The sequence below is a fragment of the Lemur catta genome, chromosome 11 (genome assembly GCF_020740605.2).
Source record: "Lemur catta isolate mLemCat1 chromosome 11, mLemCat1.pri, whole genome shotgun sequence".
Lineage (NCBI taxonomy): Eukaryota > Metazoa > Chordata > Mammalia > Primates > Lemuridae > Lemur > Lemur catta.
In genome coordinates, this window is record NC_059138.1 from 36,799,716 (window position 1) to 36,819,040 (window position 19,325).

Below are 19,325 nucleotides of genomic sequence, written 5' to 3' on the forward strand. Positions count from 1 at the left end.
AGATTTAAAATAGTTTTGTAGGGTGAAAAAGTGAAAATTTCATAGAAGTGCGATAGGATTGTCATGCAGTGTTGAGGGCCCATTTGAATTTAATGGCCATTTATATAAACCAGCTGGGTATTTTTGAGAGCTAGAGAGGGAGTGAGGAGGGGAAGAAAGAGGGAATGAGGAAAGACACAATATAGGTAGTTTGCAAGAGCATAATTATGGTAAGTCATGAAATCTATACTGGGTAAGGAGGAAGAGAGGGCACCAAAGTCAGTGCTTGAGGGTGAGATTTATTAGTATCTATTATACATTTATAACAGGCCTGGAAAACTAGGTGAATGCTGGGGACACATACATGTCTTATATGTGGACTTTGCCTTCATGGCACTTACAATCCAGTAAGAAAGATAAAAAGATAATTTCTCCAGAGTGCAATATCAAATAAGAAATCATGCAGGAATATGGAGGCACAGAAGGGAGGACATTCAACCCAGCTTGAAGGGAGAGGGTTTCAGGGCAGCTTCCTAGAGGTGGTAACATTGGAGCTGAAGAATGAGCATAAGCTATCCAGAAAAGTGAAGGAAGAAAGGCATTCCAGGCAGGCAGACCTGTAGTACTAGGCAAAGGTGAAAAGTAATGAAACACCACTGTTAGGAGAACTATAAACTACAATGTTTATTAAGCAGGGGTATAAAATCTAAATTGGACAAGGCTGGAGATGATGCTGGGGGCCAGATCACGAAAGACCGCATCTGTCCTCTTTAAGAGCTGTAAAGGTGACAGGAACCAATAGTTTTAAATCATGCAGAGGCATGATGGTGGTTTTAAAAACTGCTCTAGTGGCAATGTGAAGAGGCCAAACTAATGGCACAGAGAGTAATCTGGGACATGCTTTAGCAAATTTCTTGCTTTGCAAGAGGAAATCAGACATTTTTGGAATGGACACAAACCTGCACAAATTATTATAGTACAGAGCAAACATTAATGAATAAAACCAAATGTAGTTCTATTTTTCTCATGCAAAGAACAAAGGGGACAAAGAACAAATGATATTTTTTGCATATGTCTCATTCTCCCTACCTACAGCTAAGTATACTAGTGCCTGCTCAAACCTTCTGGGGTCCTGGGAAAGTGAATGAGGCACATGGGTAAAGTGCTGTTGGGTTTTTGAAAAGATATGGACATAAGGTATGCGGATATTTATACTGCTATCAGCTCATGTATTTTTTTCTCAGGAAGCTATTGGATATGTTCTATCAAAAGAAGAGAGTAAACAAAAAGTAGAACACATGGAATCCAGGAAAGAGGGTATCGACACAGGAAAGAGGCAAAGGGTTGATGATGAATAACAGAGACATAGTTGTAATAGTGTGATATAATAAAATTATGATATGTTTATACTGGAAGGATAAGGGATAGGAAGTGTGAGAAGTTGGGTGAGATAAGAAATCTAAGCCCTCATCGTCCATATAAGAAAGTCAAAGATAATATCCCACATTGAGAGATCAAGAAGTAACTACCTAAACATTGCATTTAGAAATCTAGAGGCAAATAGCAGAAGAAATAGCTAAACGAATTGAACGTAATTGCTTCTGGGGAGAGGGCCTGAGGAGATGGCTGGTTTTCATTATAACCCTTGTATTACTGCTTGACTTTTAAAATTATATATATATGTAAAACTTTGATAAAATAAAAAAATTAAAAAGGTACTCTAGATGAATAACCTCATCATTTATAAAGCATTATAGTGACTACTTTGTGTTATAATTCTTAAGCAAAGGCTCTCAGAGCTGGAAAGAGCTCTAGAGGTCTAGCCCCATTTTTTATTTCCCTAATATAATTACTAATATAATGAAAAGAACATGTTAATTTCTTTACTCAGATCATTGCTACTCTTCCGTAAAGTTTTATTATTCCATATTAATGGCTCTAATAAATGTTCTAAACAAACACCCACACTAACACTAATGAGAAATGGTTCTGTTTACTGGCATATTCCATCTCTTCTTCCCCCCAATGCCCCACCCAAGGGAGCTAAACATTTAAGATTTGTGGCCCCATTACACATAACACACTTATTCTGCGAGCTAACAGATGGATAAAACATGCCAGGTCCTGTCCTGATGATTCTAAGATTGCACAAAACATTTTTCTGAAGTGAAAATTAACTACCTGCTGAATTTAAGTTTAGAGAAAGGGAAGTTACTGTGAAAAGTTCTCTGATGAAAAATAAATATAATTTTAAGAGTCAAAAAGCCAATAGTGAAAATAGTTCTCGATGGTCATTTTTGTTTAATTGCATTATTTGGAGCTATTTAATAGACATTAAAGGTTAAACTAGTCCATTCCCTCATTTTACAAAAGAGAAAACTGTAGCCTAAAAAGGGCTGTGAACTTAATCAAGATTACCCAGTGTATTCTCACAGAACTTGCAATGTTGGTCATATAATTTAGCATATGTTTAAACAACTTCTAACATTTATGGTCTACTCTCAAAGTAGAGAATAAAGTCAATTAATTAGATAATTCAAGCCAAAAATGTAATGCATCACATTACCTGGATATTTAGAAGAGGGTTTTTTTTTTTGGAAACAATAAAAATCTATCTTTTTGACTATATAAGGAAATTCATTATAGAAAATAATTTAAACTCCAGGAAAAAAGTCATTCATTGTACATGCCAAAATAACCACTATTAATAGTTTGGTGTACTTTTTTCCTGGTTGAAAGTGTTTTTACAATAAAGTTGTCCAGTTTAATTTTTGTACTGCACTTGGCAGTAAACATAAACCTGCAATAAGTTGATATATTCATTATAAAACTATTCACCATGAAGACCTTTAGTGAACATGCACATATATATGTAGGGAATAAGACAGTAGGAAAAAACACCAAGGCATTCGACGTTGTCATCTTCTCCCACCTCTTAGTCACCTCCTCTCCATCAATTGACCCCTCAAATTATAGCATTATCATTCACTGTACCCAAAGGTGACACATCAACTTCTAACAGACCAGTTTGTTAAATGCTTTGCTTTTCTCACTCATAACAGTAATGCCATTTCACTTGTTTTTTCTGCCACTATGTCCACATTTAGAGAATTGTGCTTGATTACATCCTTATCACCTGGAATATTCCATTATTCAGTATGCATTTAGCACTCTCATGTTTTTTGGTAGATTAACCCATGTTTGACACAGGGGAGGAAACGAATCCTAGTTATTTTAGGTACGAATGTTTGGTCCACCATCTGGACTATAAACTTTTCCGGGAAGAGACTGTTTCCTTTTGCTTTAATGCCCCTCTGTAGAGATTATAAAAGCTTTTCCTCAGGGAAGGTATCAGATATTCTTTCCAGTATTGTCAATAATAATGTAGATATCTTTGAATTTCTGTTTAATATCTTCCCCATAGCTATTCATCTTGGTCACTGGAAGACATATAAACAGTTTATGAGTACAGGCCTTGGGGACAGATAAGCAGCTCACAAGACAGGGCAATATCACAACTAAATGGGAATGTAATGGGGAACCAAACAGGATGAAATATCACCATTATAAATCAGTCCCAGGAAAGTTGTCCTACAGCAAGCAGATCCGTTTTTTCCTGGTTTGACAATAATATTAACATGTAAAGATAATATAGAGATGAACTAATAAATACTAATAGATCCTTTACCTAACAGGATGAGTCACAGATTTTATTTGCTTTAATAAATATGCTATTAATTACATTTTGCCTTTTGCCACATCTATCAAATAAACTACAGTATTCTTGTTTAATATGGTCTTTTTTCAGTTAATACGAGAGGGGACAGAGATGTCAAAGGAGAAGAAACTTTGAGACATGTAAACAGAGGTGAAAAAACATGTTTTTTTCTTATTTAAATCATAAAAGCTCATTAAAAGATAATAAAGCAAAAAATATATGACGAAGAGTAAGAAACTGTTTTTAGGTATTAGCCATTTTAAAATAAGATAGTGGCTTTGATGTAACTATAGTTTAGTTAAAGTTAACTGAGTTCATGTCCACAAGAATTTACAACAGTAAAATGTAATTATGGTGAACTTTGAGAATTTAGTTTTGGAGAGAGATATATAGTTCATTTGTAAGGGACTGGAAACTCCATAGTTTTAAATTTGCACACAATGCTTATGTCTTATTCTTAAGATTCAAGAGGCAGGAATATAGGGTTTTGGGTATACAGAGTAGCAATTTGCCTGTAATTTTCTATCTTGTCTTGTTCTTTAATTTTTCTAAAAAAGCACTGTAGATATTTTTCTCTTCCTAATCCCTGGCAATAAAATATGATTTTTAAAAAAAATTCCAACATCTTCAAAGGTAGTAAAGTTGGTTTGTAAAAGGAAATTTTACTTCTTTTCAAGGTAAGTCAAGGTGATGCAGAAACATTTATCCAGGAAGAGAGTTAAATTATCAATATTTTAAATATGGAACTAGAAGGCTCTGTTTCCTGGTCCAAATCTTAAAGTCTCTGCTGTATGCTGCTAATACTTAGGTACACATAATAGGCTTTTGTACTCAATTTCTGTTCTGTTTGTATAATCTTTGTTTAGGTAGTTTATTTAAAATTTGTTTTATCCTCAACAGGTACACTTTTTAAGGAAAGTGTTAATTAAGCTCCATGGTAAATGATTTTGCAATGAATAAATTACTTGAAAAGTTCTTTAAAAATTGCTGATGAAAGGAAGAAAGGAGGAAGGAAGGAAAGAAAGAACAAAGGCAAGGTCAAGGAATTTGCCTCAATTACTTTTTTTTCTTTTTTTTTTCCTTTTTGTAGGAGATATATACTACTACTCAACATTTATGATAAGATTGGCAGCTCTAAGAATTCCTTTTTAAATACAGCCTGTTATAGATGTATTCCTGCTCCTAAAGGAATGAAGAGCAGACATCACATGCAGCTCCATCACTTTTTGAACCATATTTACTTTTACCATTGCTTGGATGCTTGCAATGATTGAATGGTACATATTTTCTCTAGTTATAAGAATAAATACTAGGAAGGTATTTATTTATAAAAATAAGTACCAGTAGTTTTCCTGGAAGAGTCCTTTGAAGTCAATCATCTTGGACATCAGAAGATTTTTCCACTACATACAAGGTCTATTTCTATTATGAGAGCTTGTGAGCTTTGTAAATTCTTTAAAACTTAGGTTCTTATTTTTCATGGCAGTGCCCCTTCCCAATTATTCCACACACTGGGACATCAGAGTTATTGTTAAATGGATCATTAAAATGACAGATCAGATCCTTACACCTGACTAAGTCCTGAGTGTAAATTAGGTGCTGTGGGAATATGCACACTGTCTTTTGAATTACTCGGGTGATATTACTGCACTGAAGCACAGGTAATAATTTATGAACTCTGGTCAAAATAGGAGTTGAAGGTTAAAAACTGATGGTGAGTTTGCCACTACTGATAGAGTGTTCTTGACAACTGCCTTCAGAATGACACTTTTCTAATTTGGGGCTAACCAGCTTAAATAAATATTTGTATTTATGTTTTATTTCCATTAATATATGTGGGAGAAAACATTTAGATTTAAGAAACACCAATGGTAAGAAAATTCATATGAAAAACACCCTATTTGCCTCTTTAAAAAAAAAACACATTGCTTTTTACTCAATTAGAAAATATAAAAGATCTTTCTGAGACCTTCTTAAGCATTGTTGCCTTAATACCCTTAATTTTTAGAAATCAATGAATATTTTTGAGTGGTACTGTGTACAAAGCATTGTACTGCTGAATTCATCCAAATAGTGTACTATTAATTGATATAATTTCTTAGTTCTCGACTTAGTGAATTTTGACTGGTATAGGTCAAGAGAACATGGCCAACAAAATACCTTCTTTAGAAATGGAACTTTTATCTTCTCAAGGTCATTAAGAATGTTATCTAAAAGATAACTTTGGGTAAATGTGTTCATAAAATATTGCAGGAACATGTTGCAGGAACCAAACAGGACATACTCAGACAGATAAAATCTGCTTTTGCCTCAACACTGATTCACTTTGAAAGTAGCTTTACAGTCTACACTTCAAACACAGAAACTGATATTGCTTGTTATCAGATTATAAACATAATGTTTATATTATCAAATAATTCATTTTTTCCAAACATCTGATTTATCTTTTAAAGAAATGCTTATGTAATATTAAGTTTACTTTTATGCCAGACTTAGGAAGTTAAAACTCAAAATATCTTAGAGTTGGGATTTTTGAAAGGCAAAAGAAAAAGAAAACAAATTGATCAGGGTTAAGAGAAGTGGAGCATGGCACACAACCTTCTTGTCTGTCTTTCATTTTTGTACCACCCTGCTTATAACATAAAAGATCCTTGGCAGATATGAAAAAAAAAAGCAAGATTTGAAACAACCTTTTTTTTTTTCTTTTTACTAATTTTTTTTTTTTTTTTTTTTTTTTTTTTTTTTTAGACAGAGTCTCACTTTGTTGCCCGGGCTAGAGTGAGTGCCGTGGCATCAGCCTAGCTCACAGCAACCTCAGACTCCTGGGCTTAAGCGATCCTACTGCCTCAGCCTCCCGAGTAGCTGGGACTACAGGCATGAGCCACCATGCCCGGCTAATTTTTTTTTTGTATATATATTTTTAGTTGGCCAGATAATTTCTTTCTATTTTTAGTAGAGACGGGGTCTCGCTCTTGCTCAGACTGGTCTTGAACTCCTGACCTTGAGCGATCCACCCGCCTCGGCCTCCCAGAGCTAGGATTACAAGTGTGAGCCACCGCGCCGGGCCTCTTTTTACTAATTAAAGGTGTTTTGGAAATACCTCCTTGCATTCTTCAAAGGGATTAACAGCAACATTTTATGCTGGGTAAAAAAAAAAAATTAGCTTCTCTTCTGAAATGTCCATTGTAGAGGGTAACTACTGAATTCATTTTCATATAAACATTAAAATTTCTTGATCATGTTCCAAATCTTTTGGAACTGCAGAAAAAGCAACAGTATCAACTACAACAAGATTCTTGAATTTTAGGCTATACTGTAACAACCACATAAAATACCACTCTGTCAGAAGGGTAATTTATTTTTTAACTTATTGCCTCTATCTTCTTTTTTTCAGTTTAAATAATAAGTAGGAAAGTGACTAAAGAATTTTGTATCAAATAAAATATCCTCTGGTGGATTTTTATTTTGTTTTGTTTACAGAATTAGCTTTTATCTTTGTGCTTTCCATCTCAAATTCAACTACATCCTGATTAAGTAAACCCTATCCAAACAATGTAAATAGATATTTCAATAATAAATAATAGCAAGTTGTATTACACAGAACTTACATTATACTGAGACCTACTTAAAGAAAATTTAAACTTACAAAAGGTATAAAGCAGGTCCTTGATTCACTGAATATTCTCCAATTTACCTCCAATTTAAAGTATTGGAAAAGATCTGAAATTGGAGAAGGTCTATGCATTGATTATTACCTTAACTCCAACTGGCTGAGATGTTCCCCTCTTGGATGACATTGGATTTGGGGTATCTAATTTTCTGTGCTATGCAGCTGCAAGCAATAACAATTTGTTCTTTAACTAGGAAAAAGGAAATACTATCAGAACTTTTTTTTTTTTAATGTAGAAGAAATAGCTGCCTTCAGGGAAATGGAGTTGAGATGCTCTACTCCAAGCCTACACTGCAATGTATTTTGTAATGAGGCATTTGAATTCTCGGTTGACATTGTTGCTTACTTTATGCCTACCCATCTCTTTGAAGGAACACTTTCCTTATGTCTAGGAGGTGGGATATATTAAGGCTTGAGATAAGCAATATATTTTCTTGTAACAAAACTGTCCCCCTGCAATTGCTTCTTTGAAAAAAGCAATATATGATGATGAAAAAATGTGATTCACTTAACAAAAATGCATTTACAAGCAACTTTTTAGGAACATAGCTCTTTTGCTAAGGCAAGAACATCTGTATTTACAATACAGATCTGAAACACCTACATGTTTTTCTGTAAAACAGAGCATGTTTCTCTTGGCTGACACAATGTTTTATCTTCATATTTGAGCAGGAATTTACAAATAGGTCATTCCTGGTATTTTAGTCAGAAGGACATTTAGGCATTAGTTTTGTTGTAGGGAAAACAATGAAGTGTAACAGCATAAAATACCATGTTAGTCTTTTCACTTTTCACATGCACGCAAAGTTACCATCTGAAGTCTTCCTTAGTTCAGTTTTCAGTTTTTCCTGCTCTTCTACTAGTTTTTTGTTTTCTGCTTCCAAAATGCGGTCTCCATCCTTGTCATAGCTTTTCAAGATCTATTATAAAAGAAGTAAGCTTAGATTACAGCAGCCAGACATTATTACAGAAAATAAGCTGAGTAACCTATTTAAAATTATTGGTATTTAATTTGTTCTTTGTCCTTTTCAATATTTTATAATTTCCTACAATGTGCTTTTGCTAACAGAAACTTAATGTTTGGCAAACACACAAAAAAGATTTCTCCTTATTATAGCTGAAATCTCTAAAATGAAAAAAAATTAGCCAGGTATGGTGGCCCGGACCTATAGTCCTAATTACTCGGGAGGCTGAGGCAGGAGGATCGCTTGAGCCTGGGAGTTTGAGGTTGCTGTGAGCTAGGCTGATGCCATGGCACTTTAACCTGGGCAACAGAGTGAGATTCTGTCTCAAAAAAAAAAAGAAAAGAAAGAAAGAAAAGAACTTTTGGTTGCTATGATTAAAATTGTTTTCAAAAGTAAATAGTGTGAGCCTCTATTCCTCAATTAAGTGAAAGACGTAAATTTATGGAGAAAAAATAGTTCTGAGGATGATATTAATTGGAAAACCATTATGTTCTGATTGAAGAGCTACCTACTCAGACTATTTTAATACAAATTTATAAGAAAGACTATAACATTGTCAGGGTGGAGATGGGAAAGTGGAAAATGACAGAGCCATCTCTATAGTTGAAAAATTCTATCTAATTTTCATTGAATAGTCTCCAAATTACTTTTATTTAGTTAATCCTTTACAGTGCTCTTTATACTTTAAAATGTATTCTGGATTTTAAAAACGTTTATGTTTGCAACTTATCTTTTCTAGGCAAGAGAAATTAAGATCTGAATAGTAAAACAATTGATCAAAATAAAAATATGGGCCGGGCACGGTGGCTCATGCCTGTAATCCTAGCACTCTGGGAGGCCGAGGTGGGTGGATCGCTCAAGGTCCAGGAGTTCGAGACCAGCCTCAGCGAGACCCCGTCTCTACTAAAAAAAATAGAAATAAATTATCTGGACAACTAAAAATATATATAGAAAAAATCAGCCGGGCATGATGGTGCATGCCTGTAGTCTCAGCTACTCGGGAGGCTGAGGCAGGAGGATCGCTTAAGCCCAGGAGTTTGAAGTTGCTGTGAGCTAGGCTGACGCCATGGCACTCACTCTAGCCCAGGCAACAAAGTGAGACTTTGTCTCAAATAAAAATAAAAATAAAATAAATAAAATAAAATAAAAATGTGTAGTAAAAATTTTATAATATGTACATGTAGATAGAAACTATCATTATTATAACTAAGAAGATGACTTAAAGAAATGATAAGGAATTTAACTTATTAAGAAAGACAAAACAAATGCTTGAAAAATAAAATATGTACACACTGGCATGGTCATTTGACTAAATGAAGTGGCAGCAACTTGATATAACTTCTATAGTAAGGCAAAAAGTAATTCAGGAGAATGTTAAATTCCTTTCCATAAGAGAGGAATTTCTACTGCAGGGTGATTGCTTTTCTAATGTAAGCTGATATATTCAACCAACAAAACTCTCATAAAGTTCTACTGAGCAATGACTACATGCAAATATTTTACAATGCAAGGTGCTCTAAGGGGATAAAAATGTAAGAGAAACATAATCTCCACTTTCAGGTAACTTCAATCTAGTAGAAAGGATAAGACAAGAGCATAAAAACTGTAGCACAAGACCAGATAAAATACTACTGTGCCATAACAGAGATTAGGCAGCGCAGAAGGAGCAATTAAAGCTCTAATACATATATTATTTTATATAATCCCCAGAACTACGTTTTGGAGATAAAAGAATTGAAGTACATTTTGAAACTGAAGAAGCTTCATACCATATCTTTTGGGAAAAAAAAAATTTTTTTTTAAGAGCAAGACAAGAAAAAAAATTTCTCCAAATCTCTTAATTTGTTGTCCACTTTAAGTTCAAAACAACCCTAGCTGTTACTTCACTGAATTCAGTTCATACAATCTCCAGTGATTACCCAAATTAAAAGAGAACCTCTGAGTTGCAGGAATGTTTTCACTGACTGCTTGAATTATTATGCCATTGACTTGGAAAAGTTGGATTTGTGTCAGTCTTGTAAATAAACTTTCATTACTGCACTTGAAAACTTGTCCAAATTTATAATGTGTAACTTGATGCTGGAGAAAGACCAAGTGTCCTGAAATCTAAAATTCAATAGCTACCAGTTACAACAATGCAAGTTGTTCACTGTCCCACCCACCTTATCCCACACCTTGGTAAATGGCTGGGAAAAAAAAACAGTGAGAAGTAAAGCTCCATCACTTAAATCAGTTAAATTAAAAGTTAATTGGTCTTTCATATTAATAATTACTTCATTGCTTTAACTGAGTATCAGAACAGAAAGGGGTCTTAGGCACTAAATGCAAATCATTTCTAGGATAGCATAGGACTTGAGGGCACAAAACAATGTAGTTAAGAGTGTGGATTCTAGAGTCAGGCTGCTTGGGTTCAAATCTTAGTTCTGTCATGTATTAGCTGAAGGATTTTGTGCAAGTCACTTAACTTTTCTGTGCTTCTGTTTCCTCATCTTTAAACTGCAGAAAATAACAATGCCAACCTCGTGGAGTTGTTGTCAGAATTAAAAGAGTTAAAACCTTGCGGTTGAAGCATTTGAAGCAATACCTGGCAGAGTGCTAGTATTTATAACTAAGGAACTTTGGGGCCCAGAACACATGAGGTGACTTGCCCCAGGTCACATCGCTAATTACTAGTAGAGCTAGTTACTAGCACCCAAGTCTCCTGGATCTCAGGGTAATGAGCTTTTCTCTAGATAATATGTCTCTGATAGAGAATGAAGAGGTGTTTTAGCAATTTTATCTTCCCTTAGCTAATATATCAGAACCTGCATGAAGTACCTTGAAATAGAAGCTGTCTTTGATATTCTCACCTATGGCCTTTATTGGTCAATTAGCTATACTTTGGACGCTGACATTTCTTAAATCTGGCTCACAGACTTTCTCCCTACTGTGTACTGGCTTTAGCCCAGCATATCTGTGCTTCCTCTAATGATATAGAACCACTGGGTCACAGCCACCCAGGATGTAGGGCATCAGGACAGTATGGAACCAAAGGGGAGGAAAACAAAAAAAAAGAATAAATCATGCGGGGTCAAGGAATCAGTAATCATGAAATAAGTTTCCTTGCAAGAGTAATTGGCTCTGAAATCAATTCCAAGAGAAAAACTGCAAAAACATTTTGAGGAAGGTGCTTTTTTTTTTTTGAAGGAAAAGACTAATTTAAGTGCATTGATTATGATATATATGAGGAAAATAATAGCATTAAAACTTTACAAAAACACTTTCCATTTTCTTAGAGCTGAAGAATAAGAGGAAAACAACTAAAGAGGAAAAAAGCAGTGTTCTAATAGTTACAACTCATTACTCTCAGGCGACGTGTATAATTTTAAAACAAGATAGGTACACAATAAGTCCTTGTACCAAAAGAAGGTTGTGTGTTTTTGAATTTAACCATCGTATATTAATCAAAACTTTTATGACTGTGTTTTGGTTTTTACCATTGTGAAATGAGATCAAAGGATAGAAAATGAAACAAATAACATTAAAGATTTTAAATATTACATACAATTATCAATCTAGCATCAACTACCTTTCTCTGCTTTCTACATAACCAATTAAAAGAAAACTAAAAATTAGGTTTAAAAAATACTTTATCTGAAAAAGAAATGGAAACAGAGTTATAAAGACTTGCTTTAGGTTATAAAGTAAAATTAACGATAATGAAGGAATTACAATTCATATTCTCAGAATACAATTTTCTCCTTGAATCATAGGAAATAGGTCCAGTGGCTTAATCTATTATGGGGAAAATTGTGGGAACAAGCAAATCTAAAGAATAGTAAAAATACTTTTGAAACAATCATTACATAGAATATTGTTAATTATGGTTATTTTCTACTTATAAACTGTGAAATTGCTCTTTTTGATGCTGAAAAATAATATATCACTCCTTGGGAACACCAATAACATTTATACAAATTTTTACAAAGAAAATTTAAATACCCATTTTAGTTTTTCATTCTCTTCCATAAATTTTTTGGCAGCCTTGTTAGTATTGTCTGCTTGAACTTTAAGTACTCCTTTGTTTGACAGTTCTTTTGCCAGCTGAGTAATAAGTATAACCAGACGTCTCAACACTCTAAGAAAAAAAAAATCAGAATAATGTATAACTAGATCAATCATCAGAAACTGTGACATTAAAACAAAGAGTCATTGTCAAATGGCTCTCCGTTATGCATAGGTGTAGTGAAAGGAGATGGTGTTTAAGTGGAACATGATTTTTTATTTTTAAAATCCATGTTTGCCAGTCAAAACAAGCCTGTGTCTTCTTCCTTTGTAATCTTTGTTAGAAGACCAGCATTTGGAATACAGGTTCAATGGAATTTATTAATTTCTTATCTCATAGAGGCCTTTAGCCTGGAGGAGTACAAGCAAGAAAATTTCAGGCAGTACGGCAGGGCCAGTAAGAGAAGTTGTTTTTCATCCCAGTTCAAAATTTGGTATTTAAAGAGCATTCTATAAGGTCAGTCAAACCTAAAAACTGCTCATTCACATCTGTTTATGCGTAACTTCTATTGTTAGAAAATCTTCGATTATTCATTCAGCAGATATTTATTTACTCAAGAACTGCTAAGTGTTAAACACTGCTTGGCACTGGGGACACAGCAGGAAAAAACAAACAAACAAAAACAATGTCTGCGCCTTCAGGGAATTTAGGTTCTAGTTGGGGTGGCAAGAGTTAAGATAGTATTTAATTATGACCATGAATGATACCAGAAAATAAAGCATATATATGTTTTGTGAGAGCCTATAAGAGACCTATCTACTTTGTGGGTAGTGATGGCCACAGAAGGCTCTCCTGAGAAAGAGGCTAAAGGATGAGTAAGAGTTAGCCAGGGAAAGGAAGGTAGAGAAGGGAGGGAAGAGTGTTCTGGCATAAGGAATACCCTATGTGAAGACTCTGAAGTGGGAAGGAGGTAGGTACACCATAGAACTCAATTATTGTTTGTTGCAAGATTGAATGAATGAATAAATAGTAAAGGTCAGTGTGGGTGGAATGAATTGTACATGTAAGAGACACGTATGAGACAAAGGTTCAGAGAGAGGCAGGGCTTATTGACTTAGCAAACCTACAAACTGAAACTATTGTTAGCTATTTGGGTATATCATCTTTCATGGAGATGTTAGTTTAAAAAATAACTATAGTATGGTGGGAAAAATGAGAAAGAGAAGCATAAATCATATTTTTAAATTGTGCTTCTATTTTTTTACTTACAGCCAAAAAAATAATGAAAATCCAGAAATGTAAAGATTTCTTTGAGACCTAAAAAGTTTCATCTGTGTATGTTCATAGGCATCAGGTTTGGTCATTGTGCTCTTCTCAAGAGCATGAGTAGCAGAATACTTCCTTACTTCTCTCACAGCATCTATTACAGAAAAAGAGAAAACATTATTTTTGGCTTTTAAGAAAACACATTTATTAAAAATGAAAAGCAGTTTTAGAATAACTGACCAAACTTTTTAACAATAGGCTTTAGGTAGAGGAGCTCTTTTTTTCCCCCTCCATAGTACCTGGGAAGGTATTATGCTCAAAGTAGGTGCTCTGTCAATGGATACTCGTGGCAAATTTTGAATTATGATAGCATTTTTTTTTTTACCAATCATCTAGGACTTACTATCATTTTATTTTCTCTAATTTCTAGCTATACTGCAAACTATGATCCTTTACTCTTTCTATCCCTAAGGATGACTAAAATTCAACTTTTGACAATGATAGATGTCATATCCCATTATAATCAATTCCAAGAGACCATCCCATTTCTCCTACTATACTAGTATTTTCTTATATTTATCATTTCTTTAAATTATTGAGATTTTAGAAATATTTGATTACACTGAAATTTCTACTGGCATAAGTTTGTTAAAATGTAATTTGCTCTATGATGGTATACACTTGCCCCAACTGGCATGTAGATGGCATCTGCTTTCAGTTCTGGTAAATCTCAGATCCAGGGGGAACCACTTCTTTCCAGTGGGAAATAGACATCAGCTTACTAGTATTTATATTTAGTGTATTCCTAGTCACTGGATTCTTATATGTACTAGGGAAGGCGTCCACCTTAGATGTCTCCAAAAGTAGTGGAAGTGCAAGAAGTTAGGAAGCCCTTTTCACGTGACCATCAGGATTTTTTGGAGTTATTGCTACACAAGGAGAGACAGTGAGGCCATTTTGACTATCTTATTTTGTTTTTTTTAAATTTTGTGTTTATTTTTGTTTTTATTTTTTACTTTGAGATATAATTCACATACCATAAAATTTACCTTCCTAAAGGATAATTCAATGTTTTTTAATATACTCACAAAGTTGTGCAACGAGAACATTTCCACCACCCCAAAAAGAAACATTATAACCCATTCCCTACTCTCCCCAGCTTCTGGCAACCACCAAATTACTTTCTGTCTCTATGGAGTGACCTATTCTAGACATTTCATATAAATGGAATCATATACTGTGGGGTCTTTTGTGTCTGGCTTCCTTCACTTAGCATAATGTTTTCAGGGTTCACCTGTGTTATAGTATGTATCAGTACTTCATTACTTTTATGACTGAATAATATTCCATTGTACAGATGTGGTAACATTTGGTTTATCCATTCATCAGTTGATGGACATTGGTTGTTTCCACTTTTTGGCTACTATGAATAACGCTGCTATGAACATTCAAGAACAAGTTATGTATTGACATATATTTTCATTTCTCTTGGTATATGCTTAGGAGTAGAACAGCTGGGCCATATTGTAACTCTATGTTTAATTCTTTGAGGAACTGCCAAACTGTTTTCCAAGACAGCTGTAGTATTTTACATTCCCACAAGCAGTGTATGCTGGTTCCAACTTCTCCGCATTCTCAGCAACACTTGTTATTATCTTTTTGATTATAGCCATCCTAGCGGGTGTGAAGTGGTGTATCATTGTGGGTTTGATTTGCATTTCCCTGATGGCTAATGATGTTGAGCATCTTTTCATGTGCTTATTGACCATTTATATATCATCTTGGAAAAATGTCTATTAAGATCCCTTACCCATTTTTAAATTGGGTTATTTGCCTTTTTATTTGTCCCCCAAATGTCTTTTATAGGTTTTTTATTCAAACAGAGAATTTTATAATGGACATTCACCTCACATAGCTATGTCTCTGTAGTCTCTTGATATACCCCACTTTTTAAAAAAAGACATTGACTAAAGTGCCAGGCCAACTGTTTTATAGAAAGTTCTCACATTTAGGATTTGTCTGATTGAGGTATAGTGTAATTTGTTTCTCTAACTCCTATATTTTTACAAAATTGGAAGTCAGGTTAAAAGACCTGATTGGATCAGGTTTAATACTTTTGGCAAGAATCCCTCAAAATTTATGCTGCGGAATGTTAGCTTGTCTCATACTTTTTGATCCTAAATTTGATTACTTGGTTGAGATAGTGTGTTAGTCAGGGTTTCTCTAGGGAAACAGAACCAATAGGATGTGTGTGTTTGTATATATAGAGATTTATTTTAAGGAATTGGCTCACATTTTTGCAGAGGCTTATTAAGTCCAAAGTCTGCAGGGCGGTCCAGCAGTTTGGAGACTCAGGGAAGACGTACAGTTAGAGTTCAAAGGCAATCTGATGGCAAAATTCCTTTTTGCTCAGAAGAGGTTAGTCTTTGTTCTATTAAGGCCTTCAGTTGATTGGATAAAGCTCACCCACATTATGTAGGGTATAATTTGCTTTACTCAAAGTCTACTTATTTAAATGTTAATCTTATCTAAAAAACACCTTAACATAAATATCCACAGTAATGTTTGACTAAATATCTGGGCACTGTGGCACAGCCAATTTAAAACACAAAATTAACCATCACAGATAGTGCCCACCAGATTTTTCAACTGTAAAGGTTTTGTGTTTCCCTTTGCAATTAGCAAGTAACCTGCTTTTATTTTTCCCTTTAGTCTGGAAAGTAGTGTGAGTCTCCCAATTGTGTTCTCTTTTATGATTTTTTTTTTTTTTTTTGGCTGTTAAGAGCTCTTCGTTTGTCTACATAAATTTTATAAACAATTGATCAACTTCTACAAAAATGCCTGCTGGGATTTTGACTCGGACTGTGTTGAATCCATAGATCAATTTTGGAAGAATATACATTTTAATATTATTGAGTCTTCCAGCTAATGAAAACATCTCCACTTATTTTGATCTTCTTTAATTTATTCCAGCAATGTTTTGTAGTTTTCAGAGCTCTTGTACCTTTCTTTTATTTCTAAGGTTTTTAGGCTTCTTGGTGTACTTACAAATTTTTTTTAAATTTCATTTTCAAATTGTTTACTATTTATAGTATAGAAATACAATGAGTATTCATATATTGGCCTTGTATTTTGTGACCCCATTATATCAATTTCTTAGACATAGTAGTTTTCTTGTAGACACTTCAGGATTTTCTATATAGACAATCATGTCATCTGCAAAGATTATTTTACTTCTTTCTTTTCTATCTCTATGCCTTGTATTTCTTTTGTTATTATTATCTTGGTTAGGGCATCTATTATCTAATTGAATAAAAACAGTGAAAGTGAATAACCTTGCCTTGTTTCCAGTCTTATGGGGAAAGCCTTCAATATTTAATTATGTATGATGCTAGCTTGAATTTTTTTGTAGATGATCTTTATCAAAATGAAGAAGTTTCCCTCTAAATTCTAATCTGCTAACCTTTTTTTAAAAAAGAAGTCATAAATGACTATTCCAAAGGTGGAAACTAAAAATCACTGATTTTAAACCTTTATTCTTTTTCTAATGAACATTCAAAGCTATAAATTTTTCTCTTAGCAGTGCTAAGTTTCAGATTTCATTGAACTTCTTTTTTTTCTTAAAACATATCCTACCAAGAAGGTAAAGTTAGAGTACTCTGTTCGAGAGTTGTTTGAAACAATTCTTTTCTCTTTGTCATATATTTCCATCTGATATACTATTCAGTTCATTTGTTTTGGTTTATTTTCAATTCTAGAGCTTGCTTTCTTCTAGCTTCATAAAATTGAGGTTTTCTTTCTTTAAATTCTGGAACAGTTTGAGAAGCATTCATATTATCTGTTTCTTGAAAACGGTAGAATTTCTTGCAAAACTATCTGGTTTTATGCTTCAGATAACTTTCTATAATTCTCCTAGAGAAATTCATCTGCTTAAATTTTCTATATCTATTGGGGTTCATTTGGTATATTTTTCTACAAAATCATCCATTTCATCTAGGTTTTCAAATTTATTTGCATAATTATATAAAATAGTCTCTTAGGTTATCTTTTTAAAATTTCCTCTATCTTAACAAATATTTTCCCCTTGTCATTCTTCAAATTGCTTCAATAATATATAATATAGTAAGAGCATGCCAACCACTACAAAAGAACCAAAAAGCAAAGATAATATTTGTAAGTTATTTTGAGTAGGCAGAGAGTGAGTAGAAGGATCATGATGTTTGTGATTCCGCTTCCTTGGTAACTAAACTGGAATAATACTTCTGGATCCATTAGGTAGAAATGCTGAAGATTAACCAATAATATTAAAAAGTTCTGTAAATATAAATGGTCATATAAACCCACTTGTAGAATGAATCATTTATATAATAAAAAGAAAGGGAGTCAACAATAAGGCAAGAGTGTGACATACAATCAATTTCTTTTTTTTTTGAGACAGAGTCTCACTCTGTTACCCGGGCTAGAGTGCCATGGCGTCAGCCTAGCTCACAGCAACCTCAAACTCCTGGGCTCAAGCAATCCTTCTGCCTCAGCCTCCCAAGTAGCTGGGACTACAGGCATGCACCACCATGCCTGGCTAATATTTTCTATATATTTTTTAGTTGTCCAGCTAATTTCTTCCCATTTTTTTAGTAGAGATGGGGTCTCGCTCTTGCTCAGGCTGGTTTTGAACTCCTGAGCTCAAATGATCCTCCCGCCTCGGCCTCCCAGAGTGCTAGGATTATAGGCGTGAGCCACCTCTCCCGGCCAGTCAATTTCTATAAACCATCTGAAAATACTTTTTTTGGATCACGTGTGGAAACTTTCAAATTCCTGGGATGCATTTCTGATGACATGAAACATATTCCTGGGCTTCTGACTTCCTTTCTAACTGTTACCATGCCCTAAAACACATACACATGCACACACACATCTTTTAGTTAGTATTGGCTCTAACAATATAAATACCTTGTAATAGTTACCTTATTTAGAGAGACAAACAAGAAAAATGAAATAAATTCCAAGTAAAATATAAAGTAAGTTAGGGTAATCCACTGGTTTTGTATTACTTACATCATTGTTGTTCTAGTGGACTAGAACGTTGGACTGTGAACTCTATGTGTTACTGCATTTAAGCTTAAAACACCTTAATGAAATAGGTGTTATTACCTATTTTGAGATGGAGACACCGAGACTTAGAGGATAAGCACCTATCTGCCTGCCTTATCTATCCATAATGTCCTTGTTCTCTGGGATTTACTCACTCTACCCCAAAATGTAGGCTCTACCTAGCAGTCATTATTCTGCCTTGTGACCCTCCCTGGCCATAAGTTACCAGATGAGGGTGGATACCAGCTGCTAACTGGTCTAATATTTTTCCTTTGAATTGAAATTGAGATTCGGAGATGCTAATTAATCCATGCATCTGTAGTGATAACACCTGGCAGGTGTGTGGTACCCATTTTCTGCCTTGGGGACAGAGTATCAGAGTCTGTAGAGATAAGGAAGAATGAAGTAGACACATGGAGAAATGCAGGGACAAGAAAAGGACACTTCAGTTCCTAGTACTAGTCCTTTCCTGAAATTTGGCTTCCTTCCTTCCCTGGGCTACTCTGAAACAATCCCATAAATTCCCCTTTCTTGGTCAAGCAAGTTCAAGTTGGTTTTTGATATATGTAACCAAAAGAAGCTGGACTATAGCTCCTCTCCCTTACATGATAAATGGCAGCTTTCAGTAAGAATTTTTGTGATAATTTTAGAGTT

The 19,325-nt window shown here is 34.3% G+C and overlaps 1 protein-coding gene and 1 non-coding gene across 3 annotated transcripts in view; both read right to left on the minus strand.

Annotated features, from left to right (window-relative positions):
* The window catches only part of BCAP29 (B cell receptor associated protein 29), a 38,622-nt gene that overhangs the window by 13,157 nt on the left and 6,140 nt on the right, over positions 1-19,325 (minus strand). For both annotated transcript variants that reach the window (XM_045565453.1, XM_045565454.1), the window contains exons 4-6: positions 13,587-13,737; positions 12,314-12,449; positions 8,179-8,287 (exon numbers count right to left, since the gene is read on the minus strand). In XM_045565453.1, the coding sequence (XP_045421409.1) occupies positions 8,179-8,287; positions 12,314-12,449; positions 13,587-13,737 (396 nt within the window). The remainder of the gene's footprint in view (positions 1-8,178; positions 8,288-12,313; positions 12,450-13,586; positions 13,738-19,325) is intronic.
* LOC123647910 lies at positions 4,780-4,911 on the minus strand. The gene has a single exon (XR_006738434.1). It is a non-coding gene; the product is annotated as a small nucleolar RNA U109 (small nucleolar RNA).